Raw genomic sequence first — 20,467 nt, forward strand, 5'->3', positions numbered from 1 at the left:
CCTAGGCAAGTACCAAGGGCCCCCTATATCCTTCAGCCTAGACCCCAGCATCACCCCAATCTGTCTTAAGCCGCGGCAAGTGCCCTTCGCACTCAGACCCAAGATCAATGAGCAGCTAGACAAGCTCATCGAACAGGGAGTACTACAGCCAACTGACCACACCTGGTGGGAAACCCCCATAGTCACCCCAGTCAAGCCAGATGGGTCAGTGAGAATCTGTGGGGACAACAAGGCCACCCTCAATCGCACCCTACAACAAAGCGCTTACCCCGTCCCAGTAGTACAGCACCTTCTGCACTCACTGGGGGGAGGCAAGGTTTTCGCGAAGCTTGACCTGGCGCAGGCCTACCAACAACTGCCGGTTGATGCAGAAACCACAGAGGCGCAAACCATAGTAACCCACTGGGGGGCCTTTCACTGCAAGAGACTCCAGTTCGGAGTCAGTGTAGTGCCAGGGGTTTTCCAGAGCCTAATGGAAAGGCTACTCCAAGGAATCAAGGGGGTAGTGCCCTATTTTGATGACGTGCTGGTGTCAGCGGCCAATCAAAAACAATTGGAAAGCCGCCTAAGGGAGGTACTACAAAAATTCAAAGACTTGGGGCTGAAAGTCAAAAAAGAAAAATGTCAGCTGTGCCCCGAGAAGGTCGAGTTCCTAGGGTACCTCCTAGACCAGCACGGAATCCACCCAACAGAAAAAAAAATCAGGGCCATCAAGGAAGCCCCGAGACCAAGAAATAAAACAGAACTGCAGGCATTCCTTGGACTAATTAACTTCTATAATGTTTTCCTGCCCCAAAAGGTGACCACAGCAGAGCCATTGCATAGGCTGTTGGACAAAACAGACACCTGGAACTGGGGATGGTGAGAGGAAAACGTATTCAACCGAACAAAGGACCTACTCACATCGGACGCTGTTCTCATCCAATACAGCGAGACCCTACCGCTAACAGTAACATGCGATGCATCACCTTTTGGCGTCGGGGTATCCTCAGCCACACACTCTCAGACGGAAAAAAAGTGCCCATCGCTTTCTTTTCAAGAACCCTATCAAGACCGGAAAGGAATTGCAGCCAGCTGGACAAGGAGGCCCTTGCAATCATCAAGAGGTTCCACAAGTACCTCTACGGCAGAACATTTACCATCATCACCGACCACAAACTGCTGTTAGGGATTCTGGCAGGGAACAAGGCCACCCCGAACATACTATCCCCTAGAATGACAAGGTGGTCCGAATTCCTTGCTGCCTACAGTTACCTGCTAACACATCGACCCGGTAAGACAATCTCACATGCAGACGCCCTGAGCCGCACCCCTCTGCCTGACCTGGATGCCAACTCGGCACCCACAATGTCCACCCTGAACAATCAAGACTCTACCCAATCTCCCCCTGACCACGTCAGACATTGCCCATGAAACCAATAAAGACAAACGTCTGGCACGGATCTTAAATTGGGTGGAAAAAGGGTGGCGGGAAAGAGACGACGACGAACAATTCAGGACCTTTTGGAGCCGGCAAACCAAACTTTTCACACGAAAAGGTTGTATATTGTGGGGGGACAGCGTTGTCATTCCAGAAAAATTACAAAAAAGGGTTTGGGAAATGTTGCATGAGGGGCACCCGGGCATTGTTAGGACAAAGGCCCTGGCCAGGAGCTATGCCTGGTGGCCAGGGATGGACAAGCAAATCGAAGCTTGGCTGGCAGCATGCAGGCAATGCCAAGAATCCAGGCCAAGCCCACCCTCCGCCCCAATCCTGGAATGGGAAACGCCCAGAGGGCCATGGTCCAGGATTCACATAGACTTCACCGGGCCAACAAAGGGGCACACATTCCTGATAACTGTAGACGCTTAGTCCAACTGGTTGGAAGTAAGCAGCATGAAAACTACCACCATAGAGGCCGTCATCAAAGAACTCAACAAACTATTTTCAACCCACGGCCTCCCAGATGTGATAATATCAGATAATGGCCCCCAGTTCACCGCGCTCACATTTTAAAAATTCCTAGCGGAACGGGAATACAGCATGCACTGACAGCGCCAGTACATCCGGTGGAAAATGGGAGGGCAGAACGAATGGTCCAGTTCACAAAAAAGACAATTCAAAAAATTGAAACCGGGGAGATGCAAGACAAAATTAATAAAATGTTATTCATACAACATATAATGCCAAACATAACAACCAACAAAAGCCCAGCAGAACTGTTAATGGGGAAGAAATTAAGGTCCCCACTAGACAGGCTGCACCCCACATACAACCCAGAAAAATCCCCCAACTCATCGAGCAAGCACCGAACATTCACACCAGGCGACGCAGTATATGCAAAGAACTTCACAGGGGACCCACTCTGGGTACCGGCAATGATAACCCAGGTAACAGGTCCCTGCTCATACCGACTACAAACGAACAACGGACGAGCATGGAAGCAGCACATCGATCAGCTAAGATCGAGGGCTAACACGGGAAATACAACTGACATGCAAACACATAGAAATAAAGAACGGGGGGGGGGGGATATCACCCAAAAAATAGCCAAGGGGGGAAGGAAAACCCCAAAAAACAAAACAGACAACCCCAACAAGAAAGAAACCAACAATACTCACCAGCCAAACCACCAGTAGACGACCAGCTCAAAGCCTCGCCTGGAAGGAGCAGCCAAGCCAGCTCAACCAGCCCGGGAAGACCAGGCGGGAGCAGTGAAGCCAGCAGCTCGACCAGCCCGGGTAGACCGGGAGGGAGCTACGGCGAAAGGCCTGACTCACCCTTCCAGGCGGTTCCATCGATGAGGCAGAGAGCAACACGGAACCCAACTGAACTGCTCAAAGACCAAGCACCAACTAACCTGCGCAGGTCCAGTAGACAGATACGGAGCCCCGCCTACTTACGGGACTACGTCACGTAAGACAAAACCAAGAGGGGAGGGGTGTTCTGTATAGCTGTATTAGCATTCTTGTAATACTTAACTCTGATTGGTTAGAACGCACTGCGCTCGGATTGGCTGAGTAAGCCGCAGTGATTCGCCTGTTGCGAATCACCCGCAACTGGATAAACTGATCGCAGGAGATTCGAAACGATATCATTGGCCACGACGCCGAAAGCAAGTTCTATATAAGCCGCCACCGATCTGAAGCTGGGCGAGCTGATGTAAGCGCACAATAAAAAGAGCTTGAAAATCACTGTTCTTGCGTCTCTCCTTGGGATCGATATACCGATGTAACAATTGTTCATTGGAATACAAAAAATCCCTTCATGCACACATGGACATACTCTCACTTATTAACTCACACACAGACACACACACACACACATACACATCAGCTTTAAAAGTCTTCTTATCTCTCAGAGTTACTGGATGGCCAGTCTCTTAATACCTTTGGTGGGCATCTGAAAAATGTTTTATGCAATAGTTTTTTCTAACCTGGAAACTGTTGGCTTTTGCCTCATCAGCCTCAGCAATTACATACTGGAGAACGCAAAGACAAATATGATATAACTGTCAAACTGTTTAGGAATATTACTGGGAATTTTAACTAGAAGATGTCAATTGTGCAATAAAAAAACCTGTTTTGTTTTGCTCCATTTTGAAAAAACAATTCTCGCTATTTTCATTCATGAATTCTGAAGTATTGAGCCTAACTTCTAATGTGGAAGGTAAACCTTCTTTAACATTAAAAAGATCAAGAGAGTTCAGTTGTAGATTTTGTGTTTTGTGTTCAATCCAAGATATAAAAGTTCAAGTAGTAAGTATTTAAAAAGACAGTACATTTCAAATGATCATTTGGGAATCACAGACCTAGGGAATTACAGGCCTGGATTACAGTACACAGACCTAAGGTATAATTACATTTCTTCTGAACGATAATGATAATGTGCCATGTATTTGAAATTATCACATTATAGTTCAAAGTGAAGCCCAATTCTGGCACATTGCCTAGGCAATAGGAGTTGCCCCAGGCCACAAGTTTAGCAAACTTCAGTACTATCATTAATTTATAAAATCCTAGCTCTTAGACAAAGGATCTTCAGAACTAATAAGATTTTAAATAAAAAATGATTCACTGAAAAACCTGTCAGCTGAACAATGGTATACTGTCTTCCCTCTATGCCTTAATTTTTATATCAGCTATACTGTTTAGGTGAATTAAGAACTACCATAAAAATCTGAGCTTTGCATTTTTGTTTCACCATAAAAGCTGCTTAATTTTGTTCTCTTTTTTTACACCAAGACCAACAGAGCTGTTTTGTCTTCCTTGAAAATGTAACAATCCTAAACGTTAACCGCAGTGCAGAAAAGACACTAGACATATATTTTGTATAGAAAAAGGAAGTGTCTTAATATCAGTTATCCCAGATCAGCTCTATTTCCAATAAATTAATAATTTTTCAACCCAATTAACCATAACATAGTTAATACACTTAAATAGAAACATATTCTACCTTTAACATAAATAGCAAAGCACAAAATGAAGATGTATTCTGAGGCAAAATAACCATTCAAACCACCTATATTAATATTTCTTCTTAGGCCTAATTCATTACGATGATGATTATATCCATTCAGTTGTGTCTGACTCTTGGTGATTCTATGGGGCACATCTCTTCACAGCTTCTGACCGTGTACTGCTTCTTTCAGTTTTTCTATGATCTGGTTGGTATCTGCTTTGATGGTGCCAATTCATTAATGTAAACCATAATCCAGATTGTTTGGTTTTCGGGCAGCGTCTTGTATAGACCTACTGATTGTGGTTGTGAACTGTGATTTTTTTGCTTAGTAAAGTCTTCCCCAATCAAAGCATTCCCCAAGTAAAGGAATCCAGGTTTTTAGCATTCTCAGCAAGGGCCATGTTGGGCTGGAAAATTCTACAAGTCATAGCACACACAGCTGAAGAATACTCAAGATGTAGAAGATTGGGACTATTGGGTACATTAATCTCCGTAGTTATTGTCAGCATAACTTCAATCCCAGCTGCACTACAAAATTCTGTCTTCAACTTCCAACTCCCCCAAGGTCACCAGAATAGATTTTTCACTTTCTTGAGGCTTATCCATGTGCTTTTCTGAACCCAAGCACTTGTTCTCTCCTGAACATACTTATGGAGATATCCTCAGTTCAAGATATCAATTCCATTTTCATTACTTGTCCCACTAAAAATACAAATTATCACAAAACATTGCAAAGATCAAATATCATTAATGTTTTTATAAAAATATATGATTTTAGTCCATTTAAATGTTAAAAAAGAGGGAAGATGAGGGAGGCAGTTTATAAGAAATTGACTTCTATCTGCCTTGAAAACTATGTAATTATCTCTGTATTATAAGATTTTGTTTCTTTGTATTATAGAGAACAATTATCATGTTTATATTGGGATGAAATTGTAGAAAGAAAAGTCCTTAAAATCATACTCAACAAACTAAAAGCAACCTATTAGACTTCTTCAGGAATGAACTTTTACACTGTATTATTTTAATGGCTTTCTGTATAAGCTGAAAAATTCCTTTTTACAAATCAGTTTGTGGAGAGGATATCAGTGCCATCCAGTGGATTTACAGGAAATTGTCCTAAAATGAATGTGAAAAAGAAAATAGAAAAATTCTAAGCAGGACTTTCATAATCCAGAGTCCAGATACTTTGAACCTATCATAGATCAACATGAAATTTATTCAGACTGGCTGAGAATCCTGGGTGCTGTAGTCCGATGTATCTGAAAAGCATTGGACTTAGGGATGGTCTAATCATGTTTACTTTTTTATCAAAATTATATGGTGGCCCATTTCATACAAACCAATTCTGGGCAGCATACAATAAAACCAACAATATAACATTTAACAAAATCAGATTAAAACAATGAAATATTTGTATGCTATGGTGATGCCATGTGGTTGTAATAGTCGGTTGGTGGTTTCTGAGATGTTTTTGACAGTGTTGTCCTTTTTACAGCTTGTGATGGTTATGCAATATTAGGTTGAGTAGTCTGGTACTTTTTTAATGATGTTGTGGGGATATCCATTTGGTTGAAAAACATTGTAGAGATGATCTGTTTCCTTTTTCTGGTATTCAGGGTGGCAGCAATGTGTTTGTGCTTATCTAAACAGAGTTCTTACACAGCTTCTCTTGTCAGAGGTTGGGTTATTACTTTGGTAGTGGAGCACTTGATTGTTGTGTGTGTTTTGGGGGAAAACTTGTGTTACACGTTTGCCATTGTAGTCTCTGCTGATAAGGATATTTAAGAAGGATAGAGATAGCACACAAACCAACCAAAGCCCTCTAAAACATCCTAAGTAAACCAAAAGATCCAACAGCCACAGAAACAAAACAAAAAAAAAACAGGGCTCATCTACAACATACAGTGTAACAACTGAACAACCACTACCTAGGACAAACAGGCTCAACATATCCATAAACACCAACTACCAAGACCACTTCTACCAACACTGACAGGGCAAGCCACTAGAATATAAACTGAGGGCAAACTGCACTTCCCACTAGCACTGGTGTTATCTAGTCTGAGTAAAGAAACAACCAAGCTCAGAGAGTACCAAGGACCCCCTTAGCTTGGCTTAGAACTTGGACATGAGCTTGGTAGCAACCAGAAGAGGAGCAACCATGCTGAGACAGTTCTTAATCCAACAATTATGAGCATTTTGGAGGGAGGCAAAGGATGTAGGCTACTTTACAAACTTTTGGGACTTTTGTTTTAAGGATTGAGCATTAAAGTTTTTACATTGATACATCAACTTGCAAAACCTAGGAGAGTGAAATGAATCCACAACAGCTTCACTTTTCTTCTAGACTATAGTGTGTTCAGTTCTTGGAAAACAAATAACCCTCACAGAATGGAAATTTAAGGCTAGATATCATCAACATATTGGTGATACCTCACTCCAAGCTATTCACCCAGTGGCCTCATATAGATGTTAAACAGGAGCAGGGAAAAAGCCAAGCTTTGTGGCACCCCAACAAAGAAGAGGTTGTGGTCTGGACCTCTCCCCTCTATCAACACAAACTGGGACTAACCCTAGAGGAAGCAGGCGAACCAACACAATATCAGGCTGCCCAATCCCAGTTCCAGAACTGCTCCAGAAAGATATTATGATCAGTATTGAAAGTCACGGAGAGGTTAAACAGAACAAGTCTTAAAGCTGTCTAGTTTGAAGAGCCCTGGTCTAAGGCTTTAGTATAATCAATTTCAGTAGGAATAAAGTTGCAGTTCTATAAAACTACTGAACTCAGCAAGTAATACAATCTAACATGCACTTACATACTGCAGAACTTTCTTGCCATTTTACTTTTTGCTTAATTGTCAACTGATATTTTCCAATGTGTTATTTTGATATTTAAATAGCATTTTAGAACAGTGATTGCTGGTGGTCTGTGAAAAATTTTTGGTGGTCCTCAGAGAAATGGCATCCCAGAAGCACCCCCCAAAGCAATTAATCCAGGCCCGCAGGAACACAAGGCTTGCACTGCGAACAATACGAGGTAGTGAGGGAAGTGGGTAAAGAGTGGAGGGAGGGAACTTGCCCCACTCACCCCATGCACTTCGCCTGGCCACCGGGCTGCTTCTTTCCTCTTCTTTCTTCTTCTGCTTTTGGCTGCATGCAAGGAAAGCAACAAATGTCTTTCTTTCTCTCCCCCAAACTCCACCAGAAATGAGTCTTTGGGACACTGCAAGGCATTCTGCTCCAAGAAAGACTCATTTCTGGAGGAGTTTGGAGGAGAGAAAAAAAAGACTTCTGCTGCTTCTGCTGCTTTCCTTGCATGAAGCCAAAAGTCTCTCTCTCTCTCCCTCTCCCTGAGAACAGAGCTGGAGACGGTATCCTGCGATCCCAAATAAAGAATAGTCGATCGGTAGAAAAAAGGGGTGGGGAATTTTCCTGCAGAGTTTTTTGGGGATTTTCCCAGGGTCTCTGGTCCGCAGGATTTAAAATTATGAGTTTGGTGGTCCCTGAGGTCCAAAAGGTTGGTGCCCCCTGTTTTAGATTGTATAAATTTATCATAACAAATTCATAAATAGTTTGTTACCAAAGGCAAAGTTACATGATATCGTTGTATGAAGATAGTCCCCTTCCTCCTAGATTACATCTCATTCTAACATTTTAATTGATGAATGTCCCTACTGATTTTGTCTTTCTGGAACATTTGTAGAAAAGAAATTGGAAACACCAAGTTCTCCCAGGTATAACATGCTCAGACACTGGTTTATTAAATACGTTACATAAGCATACCTCATTTTTATTTGCACTGATAAAAAAAAAGTACTAAGGCAACTGTTGATCTGCAATTTCAAAATTACCATTAATTTTAGGTTTGTGTGAGACAAACCTTAGGGAATCTCCACATAGAAGCACTGCAGAGAGAAAAAAAGCATTATTTCCACTAAATTTTCATTTATGATCTCTGTGAATTCCCTTTCACATATAGAAGTCACTTCTGTGCAGTAGCTGCAAAACGCCAACATCACAATTGTTTCACAGCAGCTTTTCCAAGGCCAGCTTAATCTCATGTTAATGCAAAAAGGAAAACAGTCCTCTTCCCAGTGTATGAGGGGTGCCCTTTTTTCAATCCTAAATCTGCCTATCCTCAACAAAGCAGTTGAGCCCTCAATAAAAGCAACAGCCTTTGCTACAGATAGCACTGTTTCCAAGGCAACAAGCTGCAATTTCTTAGAGGCAGCAAAAAAGGAAATGACTTGGAAAGAAAATGAGGAAGAGTGGGGGAGTTGGGAAGTACCAGCACCAATATTAACTTGGGGCTTTTAGCTGGGGATATTGCTGTACAATTGATTCCTAAGATCTAAGCTGCAAGAGCGGGTTCCCAGCCCTCATCTTTAGACATTGAAACAGCAAGTCTTCATAGAATTGGCAAGCACTGATTTTTCTCAACTTTGAGACTGCAGCAAGAATACGGGGGTTGGGGGACAGCAAAGACATTACTTTTAAGATTCCAGATAGAACAAATGGGATATATTCTCTCTCCCTCTCTCTCCCCGCATGTGTGTGTGTGCGTGTGTGCATGTGTGCTTGTGCATACTTGTGTACATGCATGGATGTGCACACACTTTATATATTTACCAGCAGTTTTCCTAAAGTCTCATCCTTTTAAAGGATGTAAGACCTAACAACTCTTTATCCTCCTGGGATGAACTACTATCACATGCAAAATATTGTAGAGGTGTCATTAAAAGTATATTCCTTTCCAGGGGACATTCTTGCACCAACAGTGGGAAAATTTGACCTTATTATTTCAAATGGCGGATCAGAATTCAGAATTGTGTTAAATTAACCAAAATACTTTGTCCCTGTGCTTTCACTGCTATCCTGGCTCTGAGAAAAGGCAGTTTAGGGGAAATTTCTAATACAGGTCTTTAATAACTCTCTTGGAGAATGACCTAGGCTGCCTATGCCTTTCCAGTTATTTGGACACCAGAAATGTGTGTGGGATTATGGCAAAGTGTGTTGTCCTGACAGACTTGGGATGATGCAGTGATGTCAAGGTTAGAGGGTTTTTTTTTCCTGGGAGAGGGAAGTCAAAAATCTGGCTTAGTATCACATAATTATAGAGAAACATATAAATATCTGCCTTGTAGTTGTAAACATATAAAAGGGAAGAAGCATTAAATAATGATGAAAGAGATTGTTGAATATTTCTAAAATTGTTAGAGCAGTGGTAGAGCATGTATCAAGGAAGAGGAAACTGTAGCTGGAGCGCAAGCAGGACTCAAGACAGCAATCTGCTGAGCAAACTGACTGGAAAGGGCTGCAGTTTTTGGAGAACAGATCATAGGTCAGCAAGGGCAACTTGATAAACGTGCTGGGATCCAAGAAATCCAGAAAATACTTATTTTTCCCTCTTCCGTTCTCTTCCCTAGAATAGAAGTAAGTCCAGAAGTGAAAGCACAGAAAGAAGCTGTACATGTGAGAGAGGAGTGAAACATTGTAAAAATCCCCACAAGAAATTGTTTGTATAGAATCGTATATATATAATTTGTTAAGCTAAGGCCAAGGTATATATTAAATACCACAATAAATCAAGAAGTGTGTATACAGTTTCTGTCCCTTCCCACCCCTACAAACAGGGGTTTCTCTATCGTTTTAATGTATTGTTCTATATGTAAAAGGTACCTAAAATATTACATGTTAAATAAACAACCTTAAACAAACTTATAGCTGTGACCTTTCTAAATATTCAAGTTCCTTGGGAGAATATCAGTCTGTGATGAACTGGTATGCAAGAACAACCTAAAACAGAAGAGATTTGTAAACTTGATTACATTTATTGAAATAAAATGTGGACCAATATTGTACTGCAAAATACCCTATATGCAAATCACTTACTTTTAATATGAAAGTTATGTTCAAATGTACATTAAATGTTTCTTACATTTGTGTTCAATTTTTCTGATCCAAAGAGATTAAATTTCTTTCTTTCTTTGAAGAACATATACTTCATCAATTGTCTGTACTTTCCCACATTATTTTGTGTGTATTTCTCTTACATTCTTATGGTTTTCTCTAATTTGTGAATGAACACAGATGGAAAGCCTCATTCTTGGGCCATATTATAAACTGATTTATTTTGGCAATTGGTAGAGAAGAACTTCTTATTACCTTGTTAATCATTGAAACACTTCTTCAGAAACCCCAAGAAACATGAACTATTTAAACTTGAGTTATAAGTAACAGAGTAAATATGTATTTGAACTAGTAGAAATAGATTTGATGTATTGCTGGAAAACACACACAATTTCAATGACAATCTTGTTCCTACTTTCGTGTGGGAAGGGTCAAAACAGTTGAAATGGATAGAACTCTGTCCAAATAATATTGTGAAGTTGCAGCTTAATTTTTCCTTATAATTTCAAAAGAAAAATTAAGCTGCAACTTCACAATATGAATAGCTTCTGTGTTCTCATGAGCTGCTGGCAAAAAGTATCATCATAGCTGCTAGCAAAAAAACAAAACATTTTTCCTCAACATAGCACCATGTAATATCCACAACACATAGAAGACAGAGCAGTTTGTTCATTTTTCAGGATGAGGTCAGTTAGATAAACATGAACTCTCCAATTACTGTTGTGCATTTATTTCAGTTGACAGAAGCTTCTTGTTTCTTTATAATTGCTATCAAAGATCAAAGCAATATAAATACAACATTGCAAAAATGAGACACAATAAAAATATTAACAGTAAACAGTACTGTTAGTACAGATTCTATAGGCAATATATTAAAAGACAGGAGATTTCATCACGTGTAGTGTTGATAGGAAATAATACTTTGTGGAGTGCTTTTAGCTACAACTGAACAAAGATGAAATGAGGGAGGGATATAAGGGATGTTAAGATAATTACACTGAATGGGAGGTTATGACTTTGGAGAGAGAAATAAAATGCCCGAAGAAGAGTGGTCTGTGTGGCACTTGAGTTTACTTGGGCATACCCTTTTTCTAGTGACTCATAGATTCCTCCCCAACTGATTCAATTTTATTCCGAGGTCTTATTAGTTTTTTAAACAACAGCTTGCCTTATTTTACAAAAATGCCTAAGCTCATATAGACTCTGTAGACCTTCCTTGAAAAATAAATGATTAGTGACTGCTTAAAGAGAAAACAAAAATAAACTCACTTTGTAAAGAGCATCTTTGGAGGAAGAGAAGTTGATGCAGAATAATCTTTTAACTTTCCTTTCCAATCCAAAACAATTGGATATTTGATTACTGTGCATGTGAAACATGGCAGCCCATTTATAAAAGCATTTTTATGCTCTCAAAATTTCAAATATGCCCCCCAGCCACATACATGTTTGTTTAACCCCAAGCTATAAATTGTTGAGGAACAGAGGGAAGGAGACAATAATATTCCTGCTGTATGGCTTTGGCCTATAAAGGAAAAGCCCAGTGACAGATGGAAATCAAATAATGAAATATATCCATACTCACTCCCACTCCTTCCGCTTTGCCTGTGGCGTGTTGTGGATTTTGTGGGCCTGATGGGCCATGATGACGTCACGTTGATCAACAATGCCTCCACGTCGCTTGTATGAAAGAGGTTCCTGACCCATATAGTGGTACCAGCCACTAAAGAAAGGATATTCAGGACTTGTAGGTCCACGTCCATAGTGTACTGCTTCATAGTAACTGGGAGGGGACAGCAGAGATGAACGGATCACAGCACGGCCCGCCATCCATGGAACTTGAGCAGAAACCACAAAATCCTACCTGGCTGTCTGCCTTTATCTGTAAAGATAAAACACAATGGGAACTGATAGAATAAATTACACAGATCTATCTGAATATAGTGGCACAAATTTATGATGCCTGTTTAGAATAGTTCACCCAGAAAAATCACTTCAAGACTTCAGCTGTTTTAAAACTAAGGTAAAATATTACTCAGGCTCCACTTTTAGTGACAATCTGAGTAGTTCCAAAAAGTTGTATTAGCAAAACATGGAAATGGGTGGCTATTATCTTTTTGCAAGATGCTTTTTCAATTTCCCCATTCTTTCTTCCCAGTATACACCATTCTGAACCCGTCTTAGCTTCCAAAATTGCTTTAAAATATCCATAATTTTTTAAGAACCAAAATGACCCGTTTCTACTTTTCAGTAAATAATATAAAGACAGTTTTTTATGTCAGGGTAAATAATAATATTGTTTTTACTAAGCAAAACATTGTTTGCATCTCGAAATAGCTTGGCTTTTAGTATGTTAATTTTTGGATAGAAGATCAAATAAATCTTAGGTGCTGAACACAGCATATAGATGGGAAAGAAGGGAGAAATGAGGACAGAAGAAAAGGACTAAGGATAATCTGACTTTTGTCATCGGAGCTGATGATGGGGTGTTTTCATTCTTCTACTTTATTCAAACCCTTGGAAATGTTTTGTACAATAATTAAAATTAAATACAATCTAGCAATAGTACTTGGACATATGTGCTTCACAGTGCTTGAATTCTTTAAGGTTTCCTGTACAATAACTGCATAAACCCAACAATGGATCCTAAACTTAAAGTTTAAGTGCATTTGCACACCTTTATTGGGTACAATGCCTGCAACACAACTCTCCAAATAGATATTGCCACCAGAGGATACTATCTCTATCAATAAGTAATAAAATACCCAGTAGTAGAAAGAAAGAGAAGAAAATCAACTTTTTAGAAGAAAAATCAACTTAGTTTAGGATTATGGGTCTTCCCTAGTTAGTTCTAAATCACATATATTTTTCATTATTCATACAGATTTTTTTTGAGGAAATCTGTACACTTATAAACTACAAATTGATTAAAATTCTGGCTTTGAAAGTTGGGAGCTGTCCATTTCACTATTATACTTTATTCAGTTGAGAAAAATAATGTTACTAGAAACTAGTAGGACATAATATCAGAACATTCTATTTATAAATCTCATGATTTTCACTTTCCTAATCCTTTCCTTAGTTTATTCTCTCATTCTGCCTGAATCCCATTATTTAAAGAGAAGTGAAACCTCTAAATCAGCAAGTAAACACCTCATCTAAATGGCAGCACCTAGCTGACTCATTAAACATTAGCCACAACTAGATCTGGTTTGTATTTCTATAGACTATCCCATGAAACCAAGATTGGAAAGCACAATGGCAAATAATGTTTGTTACTAAAAAAAAAAACCACCCTCTATATGGATGTGCCTATGAAATTACTAGGGAGCCCCACCTGAATTCACTAATCTGAATATCTTCTTCATAGCCAAGTTAAAGTAGCATTTGCCAGTTCTTGAACCAAGAGAAAACTATACCTGTATAACATTTGCTATTCCTACAGCAAATCTTTAACCATGCATGATCTCAACAAATGGTGTGATCTCTATTTACAGTGTGCAGGGCGTGTTAAGGATTGGATTGATGGGTTCTTCTAGCTTTATTTCCCTCCTATCACACACATATCATTAGCTGGAGAAAAACATCCTCTTCATTTTCTTTAGCATGGGTTGTTCCTGAGCAGCAGGTAAGTTCTGACAGATGGCAAGATCAGAGGATTTAGCCATCTGTCAAAATTTGTTCTAGTGTTTCAAGTGAATATGCTGAAAGGGAGCTTGGCTATCATTTAATATCATCTGACAGGTAGACTGTATTTGGACAGGAATTTAGCACTATTCCAAAATAACACTATTCTGGAGTAATGTGAAACATGCATTCAAAAGTAGCTAACAGATATGGGTCTCAATCTTGCTATGTAAAACTGCCATTGCTACCATCAGTTAGTTGCCATTCAGATGGATTATGTCATCCAAGCATGGATGAGGAGAAATTTTAATTTAAAAAACTTGACTCCCCCACTGTCTTAAGCAGAATGTCCTTAGAAGACTGAACTGGAGGAGAGGGGATACACCTATTTCTAGCTTTAAGTAGCCAATAAGTGATCAACCAGACTGATCACAAACGCACACCTAGAGTTTATATATCTGTAATAGCAACTGAATGGTTGATGATGTACATCAGACTTTTCACATGGTAAAATTGCCGTGGCTGCTTTATGACAAAACTATGGGAGGTTGAAGCATTCTGTCTGTGCATGTAAGTGTTCTTGACAGTAAGGATCTGACCAGGGCAGAATTGTGAAGTTTTATAACAAAAAGAAAATACAAGCATATAAATACATTGTAGGAATAGGCAAAGTCTAGCAATTAGCTAACAACATATCAGGATGTGTGTCAAAGAGCATATGCTCCGCATGTGCCTTGAAAAGAAACCAGAAGAAAGTAACCCCAGAATAGAAATCTCTGAGACCATGTTTTTCAACTTTGGCAATTTTAAGATATATGGATTTCAACTGCCAGAATTCCATATCTTCTGCATCTTATTGTGATATGTAGTCAATGGACCTTGAGATGCTAAAGCATCATAACGACGGGATCCCCAATTATAACTTCAAAAAAGGCAACCACGATCTTAGAAACAAAGATCTCTCATCTCTAGATTGGCAACTTCTATTCATTGGATGCAATACTGTTGAAGACCATTACAACATATTTTTACTTGAAGTCAAAAGAGTCATCAAACTATATGGATCAAAAACAACTCCCAAAACCAGAAAAAAACAAATTACCCATAACAATAAGGAAGCTTCAATCCAAAAAGAAATCACTTTGGAGGAAAAACAAATCTGGTCATGTTGCCAACTTTAAAAGCCGATACAAAAATTTAAGCCACCAGATAAAGACTGAATGAACCAATTATCACATTAAACAAGAGGAAAACCTTCTACACACCAATTCCACCCTCTCTTTCTACAATTTTGTAAACCACAACCTAAAAGACTCAAGGTCCATCCCTCCCTTGAAAGGACCTAACGGTAAAGACTGCAACAATGACACCATTAAAGCCAACCTCTTTAACACATTCTTTGGCTCAGTATTTGTAAACAGCAATGGGTCATGCCCAGTATTTCCTAGTCGAACCACAGACAACTAAAATGATCTAATACATATTGATTTTACAGAAGACATTGTTGAAGAAGCACTGTGCAATCTAAAACCATCTCTATCTATTGGACCAGACGGAATATGTGCCTACTTCTTTAAAAAGCTATCTACTGCCATAGCCGAACCTCTAAGCATAATCTTTGAAAAATCTGGAAAACTTCTGGTTTGAGCTTCTTTGGCGACAGACCGAAACCTCATCTCTCCGAGGCTTCGATCTGTGCTCGCTGCTGGAGCACCCCGAGCTGGCTGGTTTCAGGGCTAAGCCACCCCGTAGAGGTGGTGAAGAGGGGGGAGACTGCCTGCATGGTTGAGGAGAGCCGCATCTCTCCTCCCCAGCTGACCATTACTCCCTTCCCCGAAGGCTGCTGTAGTGGTGGTCAGAAATGGCCACCACAAAGAAGAACTCAACCGGAAAAGAATGTGCAGGAGGAAGATAAGAAGAGAAAGTTTTGGTTGACTGGGTCAAACAGCAAAAGCAACAAATAAGGTACCCTGGAATTTAAACTTAACAACTTTGTTCCCACATTGTTCCCATTTTGAAGCTGCGAAGGAGAGAAAGAAGGGAAAGGATTAGTTTTTTTTCCTTCCCTTCCTTATACTGATAGCTAAGAGACTTAAGCAAGAAACTGAAAAAAAAATCCACTTTGACATGAATAGGCATCTAAGCTGAAAATAAAAGTCAAAGGGATAAATAAAGATTTCTGGACATTTAAAAGTTTTTAAAAGCTGGAAAGGAGAAAAAAAAATAATAGAAGGGCAGGATCTGGAAAATGGAGGAGACTGCCTGGAATTAAGGAATGGAACTGTAATTAAAAGGAACTTACAGTGAAATTTTAACAAGATTCCTCAAAGATACATTTTAATGGAAACTTGGTAACAAAATAATAGAACCCCAGGAAGAGAAAGTGGAAAAAAGAAGCAAGTAGAAATAGCCTTGGATTATTTGGATTACTTGGTGATTTTTGGTTTTTGCATCTAGATGACTAAAATTAACTGGGTGGTTGTTTAAAAGTTTTAAAAATAGTATCACTCTTAGAAGAACTGAAAACAGAACTTAAAAAATGGAAAGAAGACGCACAAGAAGGGAGAAGTTCTTTTGGCTTTGTGTTTCAATTCTTAGAAATGAAGATCTGGAACTATGAGAAGCAACAAGAAACGCTTACAGAACAAGAAGATTGGGACAAAGAAGCAGCCATCTTTAATGATCAAATAATTTTAAGTGGGGGGGAAAAAAGAAAAGGGGGGAAAGAGAGTGAAAGGTTTAAGATTAGAAAAAACAACCAAAAAGAAGAAGAACAATTTGAAAGATAAGTATAATATTAGAAAGCAACAGAAGAGGGGATTACAGATGAGAGAGTTAGAAGTAGAGAGACGAGGGCATAAAAAGGGGAGGGAGAAGAAGAGGGGGAAGAAGGTAAGGAAAAGAAGTTGTAAAAGACAGATACAAGAAATGGAGAAACAGGGAAAAGATATAAGGATTGTAACCATAAGTTTGTTTAGAGATAATGGGTGAAAATTTAATTGTAAAAGGGATTCTGCAAAGGTACATAAGATAGCTTTGTTACATTACAAATAGAAATAACTTTAGAAAATATGATGATGGATAAAATATTTATTGTAATGCAGTTGGATGTTTGTTAATAAATAAATGAATTAAAATGATTGAGAGAATTAAAAGGGAACATTTTTAATTATTAGTAATGATTTATAAAAATATAAGTGAGAAATATGGGAAAAAAAGAATTAACTATGGAAAGTTTATAAGTGTTCCCAAGGAAGTATGATATTCAATTGAAAAGAAATGTTAAAGATGTTAAGATTTTAATTGATAGAATTGAATTGGAAGGGAATGTGTTTTATTTACATATTCACAACTCGATCAGGGCAAAGCAATAGACACAATCTACAGAGACTTCTGTAAAGCCTTTGATTCAGTGATAGACGACAAATTACTACTAAAACTAAAATCTTATGGTATCTCTGGACACCTGCATAACTGGATAGAAGCATTCCTGTCAAACAAATGGTCAAAATTGAGAGCATCCTCTTAAATTCTGTACCTATCAACAGTGGTGTCCTCCCCCAAGGCAGCGTTCTAGGACCGACTCTCTTCATACTCTACATAAATGATTCCACATAAATCTGATCATATTAAAAGCAACTGCGTTCTCTTCGCTGATGATGTAAAGCTATTCAACACCACAAACACCCTGCTACCCTTCAAAAAGACCTTGACTATGTGTCAGAATGGTCAAACAAATGGCAACTTCAAATCTCAACAAATAAATGCTCTGTCTTACATATTGTCAAAAAAAAAAATCAGAAAATAAAATACAAGCTGAATAGTCAAGACTTTGTCAAGACCCTAACTTTGTCAAGGGCCTTGGAGTACTCATCTCTAATGATCTAAATACTAGAGCCCACTGTAACTACATAGCCAAAAAGGCATTGAGAGTTGTTAACCTAATCTTACGTAGCTTTTTCTCTGGTAATATCACACTACTAACTAGAAAATACAAAACATTTGCTAGACCAATACTTGAATACAGCTCATCAGCCTGGAACCCGCATTACATATCTGATATTAATACAGTTGAGAAAGTCCAAGAAATATTTCACAAGAAGAGTTCTCCACTCCTCTACTCATTGCAGAATACCTTATGCCACCAGACTTGAAATTCTAGACCTAGTTAACCTAAAACTATGCCGCCTTTGGTCCAATCTAAGCATAGTATATAAAATCATACATTGCAATGTCCTACCTGTCAATGAATACTTCATCTTAATCTATAACAATACAAGAGCACACAGTAGATACAAACTCAAGGTAAACTGCACCAAACTTGACCGCAGGAAATACGACTTCAGCAACAGAAGGGTCAATGTTTGGAATACTCTACCTGACTCTGTGGTTTCTTCCCCAAACCCCAAAAACTTTAACCTTAGACTGTCTACTATTGACCTCACCCCTTTCCTAAGAGGTCTGTAGGGGGCGTGCATAAGCGCACCAACGTGCCTACTGTCCCTGTCTTCTTGTTTCTTTTTATTTTTCTTATATGTATCCATTTCAGGTATTCATAACTATGTTTATACTTATACCTGTTATCTTATAATCACTTGACACAAGAAAGAAAGAAAGAAAGAAAGAAAGAAAGAAAGAAAGAAAGAAAGAAAGAAAGAAAGAAAGTACTATTAGATTTACAGTATATCTCCACCAGTACTACTTTAGTACAAAAATTATTAAGAATTAATTTAAGCAATCTTGGGTGTAGATTCAAGATGAGATGAAAATAAGATCACAAAGGCTGACAACAGAAGTCATCCGGATCAGAGGTGGTATTCAGCAGGTTCTGACCAGTTCTGGAGAACCGGCAAATACCATCTCTGACTGGAGATTTTACAGTATTCTTCCCCTGCCACGCCCACCAAACCATGCCCACAGAACCTGCAGTAAAAAAAAATGAATCCCACCACTGATACAGATACTGTAAATCCATGCCATGGTTAGGTAGAATTGAGGAAAGTTCTCATCACTGCCAATTGTCTAGCATTTATCTCAAACTTAATGTGTTTTTAAGACTGGAACCATCTGAATACTAATAAATGTCCTCACTATCATGTGAAGGTCAAAATTCACATTCTAGAGAAATATATCCCCACTCACAATCCTATAACTGTCATTATTACTGCCTTAATACTACTACTATACTAAATTGTTCTACTACTACTAAACATTTATAAAATGATTCCAAATGATATGTCAAAACAAACCAGTATCCATACTCCTACTACTATTATTACAGCTGTTACAGTTGTCAAGGACATTGACTATTTGATGTCCATTCAAGTAGGCAGTTTCATATAGCATTATTCTTGTTTTTTTTTTGCTAATATAGGTAGCCCTTGTTTAGCAATCATAATTGGGATCAGGCAGAAAAATGAAGCAATTTATCAGGTGGCTGCCATTTTATTTCAACCACAAACAGGCAGGACAAAACGGTTGCTGCATTTGGATCACTGCCATGTGGCGCGGGGACACTTGGCCTGACTTTCTTCCACAATATGAGATGGCTAGAGCTTCACAAGGTAAACAGTGGTGGGATTCAAAAAAATTTTTTTACTACTGGTTCTGTGGGCATGGATTGGTGGGCGTGGCAGGGGGAAGGATACTGTAAAAAACCAGTCAGAGGTGGAATTTGCTGGTTCTCTGAACTACTCAAAATTTCCACTACCAGTTCTCCAGAACATACCTCAAGGATTACCTGTACTTAGCTTTGTATCCAGCAAATCTTCTCTGGTTTCAGCATAAATGTCTTGAAGTCTCCCCATTTTGCCAATACTTTACATACTTTTCTTTCTCCCACCAACACTATGACCTCTGGGAAACAAGGTTTTTGCAAAACCCACAAGTAGAGAAGAATTCTTAGATTATTATCACTCTTTTCAAAATGCACTCCAGGATTCACTCAAATGCAGAAATGCATGACAGAAAGCACCAAAGCATGGCTGACTTGTCACATGCTGGTTCATCACTTGCAATCTCCTGATCATGTAATGAAACCTTATTTGAACATAACAATTCAGGGCTTGTTTTGTGGCCCTAAAATTGTTAGGTATGTGAACAGTCCAGAGTTTGTACTAAAAGCAGTGAATTTTCATCAATTGTAGTTATCCCTATAGAGATTTATTGTCTACAGTGAAATTACCTCCTACCAATTCAGGAGAAATTCAGTCCACTCATAGGTAAAAAATACAAACTTGATAGTTTTACTATCTGTTATTTTCACTATCAGAAGAAAATGCCTTTTAGAATCAGTTGACAATAAACATGCAGGGGAGATTATTTTGTTTTGAGAAAGCTGTGGACATTTTGCTGGCTTTTCAAAAGACCATAATGTTCAACTTTGCCTTGAACCAGTAGGTCTCTTATGTTTTAATTTTATTTAAATTAATTTAAAGTAATTCATTTAAATTCATTTACCTTTACCTTTTAACATTAATGTTAAAGAAA

At 38.8% G+C, this 20,467-nt stretch overlaps 1 protein-coding gene across 1 annotated transcript in view; it reads right to left on the reverse strand.

The window, feature by feature from the left end:
* CACNA1A (calcium voltage-gated channel subunit alpha1 A) overlaps positions 1-20,467 on the reverse strand; it is a 345,788-nt gene that overhangs the window by 307,551 nt on the left and 17,770 nt on the right. The window contains exon 2 of the mRNA XM_087924614.1: positions 11,937-12,233. Within this exon, the coding sequence (XP_087780740.1) occupies positions 11,937-12,181 (245 nt within the window). The 5' untranslated portion in view covers positions 12,182-12,233. The remainder of the gene's footprint in view (positions 1-11,936; positions 12,234-20,467) is intronic.

Source organism: Pseudonaja textilis, chromosome 2, assembly GCF_049901715.1.
Source record: "Pseudonaja textilis isolate UNSWEBS1 chromosome 2, rPseTex1.2, whole genome shotgun sequence".
NCBI lineage: Eukaryota > Metazoa > Chordata > Lepidosauria > Squamata > Elapidae > Pseudonaja > Pseudonaja textilis.